This window comes from Oncorhynchus mykiss, chromosome 10 (genome assembly GCF_057628025.1).
Source record: "Oncorhynchus mykiss isolate SJ-2025 chromosome 10, ASM5762802v1, whole genome shotgun sequence".
Lineage (NCBI taxonomy): Eukaryota > Metazoa > Chordata > Actinopteri > Salmoniformes > Salmonidae > Oncorhynchus > Oncorhynchus mykiss.
The window spans coordinates 3,166,336-3,180,000 of NC_143031.1; the positions used below are offsets into that span (position 1 = coordinate 3,166,336).

The 13,665-nt window shown below is 45.8% G+C and overlaps 1 protein-coding gene across 2 annotated transcripts in view; it reads left to right on the forward strand.

Moving 5' to 3' along the window:
- The window catches only part of LOC110534820 (periostin), a 58,625-nt gene that overhangs the window by 3,360 nt on the left and 41,600 nt on the right, over positions 1-13,665 (forward strand). For both annotated transcript variants that reach the window (XM_036989451.2, XM_036989452.2), the window contains exons 2-5: positions 1,004-1,105; positions 7,756-7,820; positions 8,447-8,604; positions 10,738-10,902. In XM_036989451.2, the coding sequence (XP_036845346.2) occupies positions 1,004-1,105; positions 7,756-7,820; positions 8,447-8,604; positions 10,738-10,902 (490 nt within the window). The remainder of the gene's footprint in view (positions 1-1,003; positions 1,106-7,755; positions 7,821-8,446; positions 8,605-10,737; positions 10,903-13,665) is intronic.

Genomic DNA, 13,665 nt, shown 5'->3' on the forward strand with positions numbered 1-13,665 from the left:
CCCTCCTCCCTCCTCTTCCCCTCCTCCCACCTCTTCCCCTCCTCCCTACTCCCTGCTCCCACCTCTTCCCCTCCTCCCTCCTCCCTGCTCCCACCTCCCATCTCCTCCCAACTCTTTTCCTCCTCCCACCTCTTCCCCTGCTCACACCTCTTCCCCTGCTCCCTCCTCCCACCTCTTCCCATACTCCCTCCTCCCACCTCCTCCCCTCCCACCTCTTCCCCTCCTCCCACTTCTTCCCCTCCTTCCACCTCTTCCCCTCCTCCCACCTCATCCCCTACTCCCCCTCCCACTTCTTCCCCTCCTCCCACCTCTTCCCCTGCTCCCTCCTCCCACCTCTTCCCCTCCTCCCACCTCTTCCCCTACTCCCTCCTCCCACCTCTTTCCCTCCTCCCACCTCTTCCCCTCCTCCCTGCTCCCACCTCTTCCCTCCTCCCACGTCTTCCCCTACTCCCTCCTCCCACCTCTTCCCCTCCTTCCTCCTCCCACCCCCCCCTCCTCCCACCTCTTCCCCTCCTCCCACCTCTTCCCCTGCTCCCTCATCCCACCTCTTCCCCTCCTCCCTCCTCCCACCTCTTCACCTACTCCCTCCTCCCACCTCTTCCCTCCTCCCACCTCTTCCCCTACTCCCTCCTCCCACCTCCCAACTCTTCCCCTTCTCCCACCTCTTCCCCTCCTCCCTCCTCCCACCTCTTCCCCTCCTCCCACTTCTTCCCCTACTCCCTCCTCCCACCGCTTCACCTCCTCCCACCTCTTCCCCTACTCCCACCTCTTCCCCTCCTCCCACCTCTTCCCCTCCTCCCACCTCTTCCCCTGCTCCCTCCTTCCACCTCTTCCCCTGCTCCCACCTCTTCCCCTCCTCCCTCCTCCCACCTCTTCCCCTCCTCCCACCTCTTCCCCTCCTCCCTCCTCAAACCTCTTCCCCTACTCCCTACTCCCTTCACCATTTCTCTCCTTTGCCTCCTTCCGGACCCCCCCCCCCCCCCCCCCCCTCCCTCTCCCACAGACCCAATGTGTGTGCCATGCAGCAGGTGATGGGGACCAAGAAGAGGAAGTACTTCAGCACATGTAGGACCTGGTATAAAGGCTCTATCTGTGGGAAGAAGACGTAAGTTACACACACACACACACACACACACACACACACACACACACACACACACACACACACAGAGAGAGAGAACCCCAGAACCCTTTCTAGTTCCTTTTTGGGTTCCATGTAGAACCCTCTGAGGACAGGATTCGATTTGGAACCAAATAAGGTTCTTCAAAAGTTTATTCTATGAGGACAACCGAAGAACACATTTAGGTTCTTGATTGCACCTTTTAGCAAAGAGTTTATAGATGATTTTATCTTTATTTTACTAGGAAAGTCAGTTAAGAACAAAATGTTATTGACGCCTAGGAACAGTGGGTTAACTGCCTTGTTCAGGAGCAGCACAACAGATTTGTACCTTGGGGTGTTGAACTTGCAACCTTCCGGTTACTAGTCCACCGCTCTAACCACTAGGCTACTCTGCCACCCTACTATGACAAAACAACCAACCAACAACCCTCCTAGCTTTGGAGGGCTAGCAGCTGTAGGTACACACGCCTCTAGGAAGAGGGAATGCAACACCCTGCTACATCTCAACTGCCTGTGGTGTGAACGAGGGATTGGACTGTAGGTGAAGGAACCTGTCTCTTCCTAATTAAAGGGACCTATCTCTTCCTAATTAAAGGGACCTATCTCTTCCTAATTAAAGGGACCTATCTCTTCCTAATTAAAGGAATCTATCTCTTCCTAATTAAAGGAATCTATCTCTTCCTAATTAAAGGGACCTATCTCTTCCTAATTAAAGGAATCTATCTCTTCCTAATTAAAGGAATCTATCTCTTCCTAATTAAAGGAATCTATCTCTTCCTAATTAAAGGAATCTATCTCTTCCTAATTAAAGGAATCTATCTCTTCCTAATTAAAGGAACCTATCTCTTCCTAATTAAAGGAATCTATCTCTTCCTAATTAAAGGAATCTATCTCTTCCTAATTAAAGGAACCTATCTCTTCCTAATTAAAGGAATCTATCTCTTCCTAATTAAATGAACCTATCTCTTCCTAATTAAAGGAACCTATCTCTTCCTTATTAAAGGGGTGGCGGGGTATCCTAGTGGTTAGAGCATTGGACTAGTAACCTACAATGGTTGCAAGTTCAAATCCCTGAACTGACAAGTTACAAATCTGTCTTTCTACCCCTGAACGGGCAGTTAACCCACTGTTCCAAGGCCGTCATTGAAAATAAGAATTTGTTCTTAACTGACTTGCCGAGTTAAATAAAAAGGAACCTGTCTCTTCCTAATTAAAGGACATTTCGTTTAATTGCTAAATTGTAATTATTTCTCCACTACGACCTATTTATTGCCTTACCTCCCTAATATTACTATATTTGCACTCACTGTATACAGATTTTTCTATTGTGTTATTGACTGTATGTTTGTTTATGTGTAACTCTGTGTTGTTGTCTGTGTCACACTGCTTTGCTTTATCTTGGCTAGGTCACAGTTGTGAATGAGAACTTGTTCTCAACTGGCATACCTGGTTAAATAAAGGTGAAATAAAACAAACATAAATAAAAAACTGTCAGCTGCCTGTTCAGGGGAAGTTTGAGTCAGACCCTCTGGTCCTGGAGGTCTGGAGCTGCTCTTAGGTGGCTTTCTCTCTCTCATTATGTATATATGTCTGTTTCATTATCTCTATCTATCCATCTCTCTCTCTCCCTTCTACCCCTTTCTCCCTCTCATGTCTCCTTTCCTCTCCCTCCCCCCTCTCTCATGTCTGTGCTATCCTGTCTCCTTTCCTCTCCCTCCACCCTCTCTCATGTCTGTGCTATCCTGCCTCCTTTCCTGTTCATTTCACTGGAAATGCATGACTGAGTCTTGTTTCGGAACCGAGAGAGAGAGACAGAGAGACAGAGAGAGACACCAACTCAGTTACCACACAGAGTTACACCATATTGGACAAACCACAGCTTCCCTGGCCTCCAGGTTGTTATGATCTGTAACACAATAAAGGGTTTATTCATGTCTTGAAGCCTCAGGTCTATCCCCTGTTACTTAATTGAAGCCACCAGAGATACATTTGATGGGGTCTGTCAGCATTTAACAGACCAACACATAGTAGTTGATGAGGTGCCTTTGCAAACTAAAAAATGTGCCGTTACGACATCGGGAGGCTGTGTCAATGTCCCCTGTTTGCCGTAGCATTGTCAATTTTTTTTATTTTACCTTTCCTTAACTAGGCAAGTCAGTTAAGAACAAATTCTTATTTTCAATGACGGCCTAGGAACAGTGGGTTAACTGCCTGTTCAGGGGAAGAACGACAGATTTGTACCTTGTCAGCTCGGGGGTTTGAACTTGCAACCTTCCGGGGTTACTAGTCCAACGCCCTAACCACTAGGCTACCCTGCCGCCTCTACACTCTAACCACTAGGCTACCTGCCCCCTCTACACTCTAACCACTAGGCTACCCTGCCACCCCTTTAGTGTAACCAAGGTAACGCATTTTTCCAAGTGTGCCTAGCCTATCACATGATCGAGTATACATAACCTGTGATTCAACAGTACTATGTAGTTGTTTAGTGTGATATTCTACTCTTGGATGTGGCACCAATAACCTGGTGCAGCAGATGGTCTGAACCATCTGGGAAAACAATATGAGTCATTATTAATCCATTTTAGCAGCTATTACTATTACTCACACAGTGAGCAGTCATTGAAGTCATCGTTAGTGATTCTCTATTCATTGGTGGGCCATTTTATATCCATTAGCTAGATTACACCATAAAACAATCAATCAAATGTATTTATAAAGCCCTTCTTACATCAGCTGATATCTCAAAGTGCCATACAGAAACCCAGCCTAAAACCCCAAACAGCAAGCAATGCAGGTGTAGAAGCACGGTGGCTAGGAAAGACTCCCTAGAAAGGGTGTAACCTAGGAAGAAACCTAGAGAGGAACCAGGCTATGAGGGGTGGCCAGTCCTCTTCTGGCTGTGCCGGGTGGAGATTATAACAGAACATGGCCAAGATGTTCAAACGTTCATAGATGACCAGCTGGGTCAAATAATAATCACAGTGGTTGTAGAGGGTGCAACAAGTCAGTGCCTCAGGAGTAAATGTCAGTTGGCTTTCGGAGCCGAGCATTCAGAGGTCAAGACAGCAGGTGTGGTAAAGAGAGAGAGAGTCGGAAACAGCAGGTCCGAGACAAGGCAGCACGTCTTGTGAACAAGTCAGAGTTCCATAGCCGCAAGCAGAACAGTTGAAACTGGAGCAGCAGCAGGGCCAGGTCAGGTAGTCCTGAGGCATGATCCTAGGGCTCAGTTCCTCCAGGAGGGAGAGAGGGAGAGATGGTATTAGAAGGAGCATACTTAAATTCCCACAGGACACCAGATAGGACAGGGAAATTACAACAGACTGACACTAGCCCCGCGGCACATAGAGACTGGAGGCTGAGACAGTGGTGGGACAGGGGACACTGTGGCCCCGTCCGAAGATATCCCTGGACAGGGCCAATCAGACAGGATATAACCCCACCCACTTTACTAAGCACAACACACCACTGGAAGGACATCAACAGACCACCAACCTTGTAACCGTGAAACAAGGCTGAGTATAGACCACAAAAATGTCCTCCACCGCCCGAGCCCGAGGGGACACAAAACCGGACAGGAAGAACAGGACAGGAAGAACACGTCTGTGACTCAACCCCTCCTAGGGACGTCATGGAAGAGCACAAGAAAGCCAGTGACTCAGCCCCCATAATAGGGTCAGAGGCAGAGAATCCCAGTGGAGAGACGGGAGCTGGCTAGGCAGAGACAGCAAGGGCGGTTCGACTACACTCAATCATAGGACCTACTGAAGAGATGAGTCTTTAATAAAGACTTAAAACCTGTTATCCTCGACAACCTCCGCTGAAATGGCAGAGCGCGAAATTCCTTTTTTAATTTTTAATTTAACTTCCATACATTCACAATACACCAAATTAAAGCTTAACTGCTTGTTAATCTAGCCATCGTATCAGATTTCAAAAAGGCTTTCCCGCGAAAGCACACCATATGATTATGTTAGGTCAGAGCCTAGTCACAAAAAAACATACAGCCATTTTCCAGCCAAAGAGAGGAGTCACAAAAAGCAGAAATAGAGATCAAATTAATCACTAACCTTTGATGATCTTCATCAGATGGCACTCATAGGACATCATGTTACTCAATACATGTATGTTTTGTTCTATAATGTGCATATTTATATCCAAAAATATCAGTTTACATTGGCTCATTATGTTCAGTAATGTTGTGCCTCGAAAACATCCGGCGAATTGACTGTGTCAACGAGTAGGTCTGGAGACATGTTGGACAAAACACACCGAGTCGATGGTGGCTCCGAAAGCCTTTTGGAGTGAGTCTGTGGACTTTTCCATGTGAATATTAATGTCACCAAAAATCTGCCATGTCTACAAATTCCGCTAAGAATTCAGGGAACTCGGTGAGGAACACTGTACACGGCCCAGGAGGCCTGTAAACAGCAGCAATAAACAGTGATTGCATACATTTCATGACTAGAAGCTCAAAAGACAAAAACGCAGCCATTTTATGATTTTATTTTTTACATTTGCTGTAGTGAAGGTTAGCAACACCTCCGCCTTTGTGGGATGAGGGGGGGAGGGGGGGGGGGGTGGTATGGTCACTAGTGTAACCAGAAGGTGAGGCCTCATTTAACACAGTAAATTCATCAGGCTTAAGCCATGTTTCAGTCAGGCCAATCAAATCAAGATTATGATCAGTGATTAGTTAATCGACTATAACTGCCTTTGAAGTGAGGGATCTAACATTAAGTAGCCCTATTTTGAGATGTGAGATATCACGATCTTTTTCAATAATGACAGGAATGGAGGAGGTCTTGATCCTAGTGAGATTGCTAAAATGAACACCGCCATGTTTAGTTTTGCCCAACCCAGGTCGAGGCACAGATACGGTCTCAATGGGGATAGCTGAGCTGACTACACTGACTTGGCTAATGGCAGACTCCACTAAGCTGGCATGCTGGCACCCCTCCAGCTAGGATGGAGTCCGTCACTCCTCAGCAAGCCAGGCTTGGTCCTGTTTGTCGGGGAGTCCCAGAAAGAGGGCCAATTATCTACAAATTCTATCTTTTGGGAAAGGCAGAAAACAGTTTTCAACCAGAGATTGAGTTGTGAGACTGCTGTAGAGCTTATCGCTCCCTCTAACTGGGACAGGGCCAGAGACAATTACTTGAGTCGATGCCTACATATTTTTCTAGCTGATTTATACGCTGAAGCTATGTTGCGCTTGGTAACCTCTGACTGTTTCATCCTAACATCGTTGGTGCCGACGTGGATAACAATATCCCTATACTCTCTACACTCACCAGTTTTAGCTTTAGCCAGCACCATCTTCAGCTTAGCCTTAACGTCAGTAGCCCTGCCCCCTGGTAAACAGTGTATGATCGCTGGATGATTCGTTTTAAGACTAATATCGTGGGTAATGGAGTCGCCAATGACTAGGGTTTTCAATTTGTTAGAGCTAATGGTGGGAGGCTTCGGCGGCTCAGACCCCGTAACGGGCGGAGGAGAGACCAGAGAAGGCTCGGGCCTCTGAACTCTGGGGAAAACCGGTTGAAAGTTTGTCGGTTGAATGAGCGACACCAGTTGAGTATTCCTACAGCATTTCTCAATCAACAAATCAAATCAAAGTTTATTTGTCACGTGTGCCGAATACAACCTTACAGGGAAATGCTTACTTACAGGTTCTAACCAATAGCACAAAAAAAGGTATTAGGTGAACAATAGTTTAGTAAAGAAATAAAAACAACAGTAAAAAGACAGTGATAAATAACAGTAGCAAATGACTAATGTAGCTGGAAATGGCAGATTTCTTTATGGAATATCTACATAGGCGTACAGAGGCCCAGCAACCATCACTCCTGTGTTCCAATGGCACGCTGTGTTAGCTAATTCAAGTTTATCATTTTAAAAGGCTAATTGATCATTATAAAACCCTTTTGCAATTATGTTAGAATAGCTGAAAACTGTTGTTCTGATTAAATAAGCAATACAACTGGGCTTTTTTAGACTATTTGAGTATCTGGAGCATCAGCGTTTGTGGGTTTGATTACAGGCTCAAAATGGCCAGAAACAAAGACTTTCCTCTGAAACACATCAGTCTATTCTTGTTCTGAGAAATGAAAGCTGTTCCATGCGAGAAATTGCCAAGACACTGAAGATCTCGTACAACGCTGTGTACTACTCCCTTCACAGAACAGCGCAAACTGGCTCTAACCAGAATAGAAAGAGGAGTGGGAGGCCCGGTGCACAACTGAGCAAGAGGACAAGTACATTAGAGTGTCTAGTTTGAGAAACAGACACCTCACAAGTCCTCAACAGGCAGCTTTGTTAAATAGTATCCGCAAAACACCAGTCTTAATGTCAACAGTGAAGAGGCGACTCCGGGATGCTGGCCTTCTAGGCAGAGTTGCAAAGAAAATGCCATATCTCAGACTGGCCAATAAAAATAAAAGAGCATATTAAGTTGGGCAAAAGAACACACACTGGATAGAGGTTCTATCTCTTATAGTTGTCTCGTCCTAACAGGGTGGTTCTATCTCTTATAGTTGTCTTGTCCTAACAGGGTGGTTCTATCTCTTATAGTTGTCTTGTCCTACCAGGGTGGTTCTATCTCTTATAGTTGTGTCTCATCTTTTCTCCAGGATGGTTGTTTATGAGTGCTGTCCAGGCTACATGAAGCTGGAAGGCATGAAAGGATGCCCTGCAGGTTTGTGCATACTAGTGTAGTTCACATCACCAGTCTATGAAAAACCATACACCCTCCGAGATTAGGCTTCATAGGATTTCACGCTGTACTCTCACCCTATAGATCCTCACCTTATAGCTCCTCCCTCTCACCCTATAGCTCCTCCCTCTAAGCATATATCTCCTCCCTCTCACCTTATAGCTCCTCCCTCTCACAATGTAGCTCCTCCCTCTCAGCCTATTGCTCCTCACCCTATAGCTCCTCCCTCTAAGCCTGTAGCTCCTCACCCTACAGAGCCGCCTTCTCACCCTTTAGCTCCTCCCTCTCACCATATAGCTCCTCCCTCTCAACCTATAGCACCACCCTCTCAGCATATAAATCCTCCCTCTCACCCTACAGCGCCGCCCTATCACCCTTTAGCTCCTCCATCTCACCCTATAGCTCCTCCCTCTCACCCTGGGTGAGCAGACTTCTTTTCCAGTTCAGCAATAGGCAACTTGATTATCATCTCATTTGGTTTGATACATTGAATCAGGTGTGATAGTGCTGAGCTCGAACAGAAGCTTGGACACCCAGCAGGGTTGGCCTGCTCCAGTTGGTTTATACATTGTGTGTGACTTTAAACTCTCTCTCTCTCGCTCCTCCAGTGGCTCCTATAGACCATGTGTATGGCACATTGGGCCTGGTGAAGGCTAGGACAACCCAGAAGTACTCAGCCCTCTCTAAGCTGAGGGAAGAGATTGAAGGGAAGGGATCGTTCACTATGTTTTCCCCTAGCGACGAAGCCTGGGACCTGCTGGACCCTGTAAGTAGACATAACAGTAGTTAGTCAATCAGTTACTTAGTTAAATAGTCAGTCAATCAGTCAGTCAGTCATTTAGTTCATTAGTTAGTCAGTCAGTCAGTCAGTCACCCAGTCAGTCAATCAGTGAGTCAGTCACCCAGTCAGTCAGTCACCCAGTCAGTCAGTCAGTCAGTCAATCAGTGAGTCAGTCAATCAGTGAGTCAGTTAGTCAGTCAATCAGTCAGTCACCCAGTCAGTCAGTCACCCAGTCAGTCAGTCAGTTACTTAGTTAAATAGTCAGTCAATCAGTCAGTCATTTAGTTAATTAGTTAGTCACTCAGTCAGTCAGTCAGTCAGTTTGTCAGTCCGTCAGTCAGTCACCCAGTCAGTCAGTCAGTCACCCAGTCAGTCAGTCACCCAGTCAGTCAGTCAGTTAGTCAGTCAGTCAGTCAGTCAGCCAATCAGTCAGTTAGTCAGTCAGTCAGTCAGTCAGTTTGTCAGTCAGTCAGTCACCCAGTCAGTCAGTCAGTCAGTCACCCAGTCAGTCAGTCAGTCAGTCAGTTTGTCAGTCAGTCAGTTTGTCAGTCAGTCAGTCAGTTTGTCAGTCCGTCAGTCAGTCACCCAGTCAGTCAGTCACCCAGTCAGTCAGTCAGTTAGTCAGTCAGTCAGTCACCCAGTCAGTCACCCAGTCAGTCAGTCAGTTAGTCAGTCAGTCAGTCACCCAGTCAGTCAGTCACCCAGTCAGTCAGTCAGTCAGTTAGTCAGTCAGTCAGTCAGTCACCCAGTCAGTCAGTCAGTTAATCAGTTAGTCAGTCATTTAGTTAATTAGTTAGTCAGTCAGTCAGTCACCCAGTCAGTCAGTCACCCAGCCAGTCAGTCAGTCAGTCAGTCACCCAGTCAGTCAGTCACCCAATCAGTCAGTTAGTCAGTCAGTTAGTCAGTCAGTCAGCCAATAAGTCAGTTAGTCAGTCAGTCAGTCAGTCAGTTTGTCAGTCAGTCAGTCAGTCACCCAGTCAGTCAGTCACCCAGTCAGTCAGTCAGTCAGTCAGTTTGTCAGTCAGTCAGTCACCCAGTCAGTCAGTCAGTCAGTCACCCAGTCAGTCAGTCAGTCAGTCAGTCAGTTTGTCAGTCAGTCAGTTTGTCAGTCAGTCAGTCAGTCACCCAGTCAGTCAGTTACCCAGTCAGTCAGTCAGTCAGTCACCCAGTTAGTCAGTCAGTCACCCAGTCAGTCAGTCAGTCAGTTTGTCAGTCAGTCAGTCAGTCACCCAGTCAGTCAGTCAGTCACCCAGTCAGTCAGCCAGTCAACCAGTCAGTCAATCAGTCAGCCAGTCAGCCAGTCAGCCAGTCAATCAGTCAGTCAGCCAGTCAGCCAGTCAGCCAGTCAGTCAGCCAGTCAGCCAGTCAATCAGTCAGTCAATCAGTCAGTCAGCCAGTTCTGTTCAGACAGGGATATCTCTGCTTCCTTCCTTAGTCAATCAGTCAGTCAGCCAGTCAATCAGTCAGTCAATCAGTCAGTCAGCCAGTCAGTCAATCAGTCAGTCAATCAGTCAGTCAATCAGTCAGTCAGTCAGTCAGCCAGTCAGTCAGCCAGTTCTGTTCAGGGAGATCTCTGCTTCCTTCCTTAGTCAATCAGTCAGTCAGCCAGTCAGTCAATCAGTCAGTCAATCAGTCAGCCAGTCAGTCAATCAGTCAGTCAATCAGTCAGTCAGCCAGTCAGTCAGTCAATCAGTCAGTCAGCCAGTCAGTCAATCAGTCAGTCAGTCAGTCAATCAGTCAATCAGTCAGTCTATCAGCCAGTCAGTCAGCCAGTCAGTCCATCAGTCAGCCAGTCAGTCAATCAGTCAGCCAGTCAGTCAGCCAGTCAGTCAGTCAGCCAGTCAGTCAATCAGTCAGCCAGTCAGTCAGCCAGTCAGTCAGTCAGCCAGTCAGTCAGTCAGCCAGTCAGTCAATCAGTCAGTCAGCCAGTCAGTCAATCAGTCAGCCAGTAGCCAGTCAGTCAGTCAATCAGTCAGTCAGTCAGCCAGTCAGTCAGCCAGTCAGTCAATCAGTCAGCCAGTCAGTCAGCCAGTCAGTCAGTCAGCCAGTCAGTCAGCCAGTTCTGTTCAGACAGTTCTGCTTCCTCTCTCCCACACCCTGTTGTTCCTCCAACCCCAGGAGGTGCTTGGTGCCTTGGTGAGCAACGTGAACATCGAGCTGTACAACGCCCTGCACTATCACATGGTCAACCATCGCATGCTAACGAAAGACCTGAAGAATGACATGTCTATCACCTCCATGTACAACAATCAAGGACTCTACATCAATCACTACTCAAATGGGGTATGTATTCAACCGCTAGCCCCAAGACTTAACCCTTAGCCCTTACCTCTGGACCCCCCCAAAAACGTAGCTAGCACCTACTCCTAGATCCAGCCGCTAGCCCCTAGACTTAACCCTTAGACCCTACCTCTGGACCCCCCAAAAAACCTAGCTAGCACCTACTCCTAGATCCAACCGCTAGACCCTAGACTTAACCCTACCCCTGGACCCCCCCAAAAAAACCTAGCTAGCACCTACTCCTAGATCCAACCGCTAGACCCTACCCTTAAACAACTAGTCCCCTAGCCCCAAGCCATAGCTAGCCCCTATCCAGACTTCTCTCATAGACCCATCAGTAAATGAGAATGTGTTCTCAGTCAATTTACCTAGTAAAAATAGATATATCAGATCAGACAAGATTGAATAGTGTAATCAATACGGTAGAAACTCCATCTACACTATGTAGATGTTCAATATATATATATATATATACAGTGCCTTGCGAAAGTATTCGGCCCCCTTGAACTTTGCGACCTTTTGCCACATTTCAGGCTTCAAACATAAAGATATAAAACTGTATTTTTTTGTGAAGAATCAACAACAAGTGGGACACAATCATGAAGTGGAACGACATTTATTGGACATTTCAAACTTTTTTAACAAATCAAAAACTGAAAAATTGGGTGTGCAGAATTATTCAGCCCCTTTACTTTCAGTGCAGCAAACTCTCTCCAGAAGTTCAGTGAGGATCTCTGAATGATCCAATGTTGACCTAAATGACTAATGATGATAAATACAATCCACCTGTGTGTAATCAAGTCTCCGTATAAATGCACCTGCACTGTGATAGTCTCAGAGGTCTGTTAAAAGCGCAGAGAGCATCATGAAGAACAAGGAACACACCAGGCAGGTCCAAGATACTGTTGTGAAGAAGTTTAAAGCCGGATTTGGATACAAAAGATTTCCCAAGCTTTAAACATCCCAAGGAGCACTGTGCAAGCGATAATATTGAAATGGAAGGAGTATCAGACCACTGCAAATCTACCAAGACCTGGCCGTCCCTCTAAACTTTCAGCTCATACAAGGAGAAGACTGATCAGAGATGCAGCCAAGAGGCCTATGATCACTCTGGATGAACTGCAGAGATCTACAGCTGAGGTGGGAGACTCTGTCCATAGGACAACAATCAGTCGTATATTGCACAAATCTGGCCTTTATGGAAGAGTGGCAAGAAAGCCATTTCTTAAAGATATCCATAAAAAGTGTAGTTTCAAGTTTGCCACAAGCCACCTGGGAGACACACCAAACATGTGGAAGAAGGTGCTCTGGTCAGATGAAACCAAAATTGAACTTTTTGGCAACAATGCAAAACGTTATGTTTGGCGTAAAAGCAACACAGCTGAACACACCATCCCCACTGTCAAACATGGTGGTGGCAGCATCATGGTTTGGGCCTGCTTTTCTTCAGCAGGGACAGGGAAGATGGTTAAAATTCATGGGAAGATGGATGGAGCCAAATACAGGACCATTCTGGAAGACAACCTGATGGAGTCTGCAAAAGACCTGAGACTGGGACGGAGATTTGTCTTCCAACAAGACAATGATCCAAAACATAAAGCAAAATCTACAATGGAATGGTTCAAAAATAAACATATCCAGGTGTTAGAATGGCCAAGTCAAAGTCCAGACCTGAATCCAATCGAGAATCTGTGGAAAGAACTGAAAACTGCTGTTCACAAATGCTCTCCATCCAACCTCACTGAGCTCGAGCTGTTTTGCAAGGAGGAATGGGAAAAAATGTCAGTCTCTCGATGTGCAAAACTGATAGAGACATACCCCAAGCGCCTTACAGCTGTAATCGCAGCAAAAGGTGGCGCTACAAAGTATTAACTTAAGGGGGCTGAATAATTTTGCACGCCCAATTTTTCAGTTTTTGATTTGTTAAAAAAGTTTGAAATATCCAATAAATGTCGTTCCACTTCATGATTGTGTCCCACTTGTTGTTGATTCTTCACAAAAAAATACAGTTTTATATCTTTATGTTTGAAGCCTGAAATGTGGCAAAAGGTCGCAAAGTTCAAGGGCCGAATACTTTCGCAAGGCACTATATATATATATATATATATATTATTTTTTTTCCAAGCCATTTTCTGCTACCAAAGTCATTAAACTCTGTAACTGTTTACCGCCATGGTGAAATCCCTGAGCGGTTTCCTTCATCTCCTGAAATGTAGTCAGGAAGGACGCCTGTATCTTTGTAGTGACTGGGTGTATTGATACACCATCCAAAGTGTAATGAATAACTTCACCAAGCTCAAAGGGATATTCAGTCTGTTTTCATATTATTCACCCATCGACCAATAGGAGCCCGTCTTTGCTAGTTATTGAAAAACCTCCCTGGTCTTTGAGGTTGAATCTGTGTTTGAATGAGGGACCTTACAGATCCAGATATATGTGTGGTTGTACAGAGATGAGGTCGTCATTACAGAATGCATGTTAAACAGTGTTATTGTAAGTCCGTGCAACTTTTTACGATACTTATTTAGGCTTGCTACAACAAAAGGGTTGAATACTTGACTCAAAACAATTCAGCTTTTAATTTTAAATGAATTTGTAAAAATTGTCTAAAAACATAATTCCATTTTGACATTTTGGGGTATTGTGTGTAGGCTAGGGACACAAAATCTACATTTAATCCATTTTAAATTCAGGCTGTCAGACAACGTAGTGTGGAAAAGGTTAATGGGTGTGAATACCTTCTGAAAGCACTGTATATATAAATAT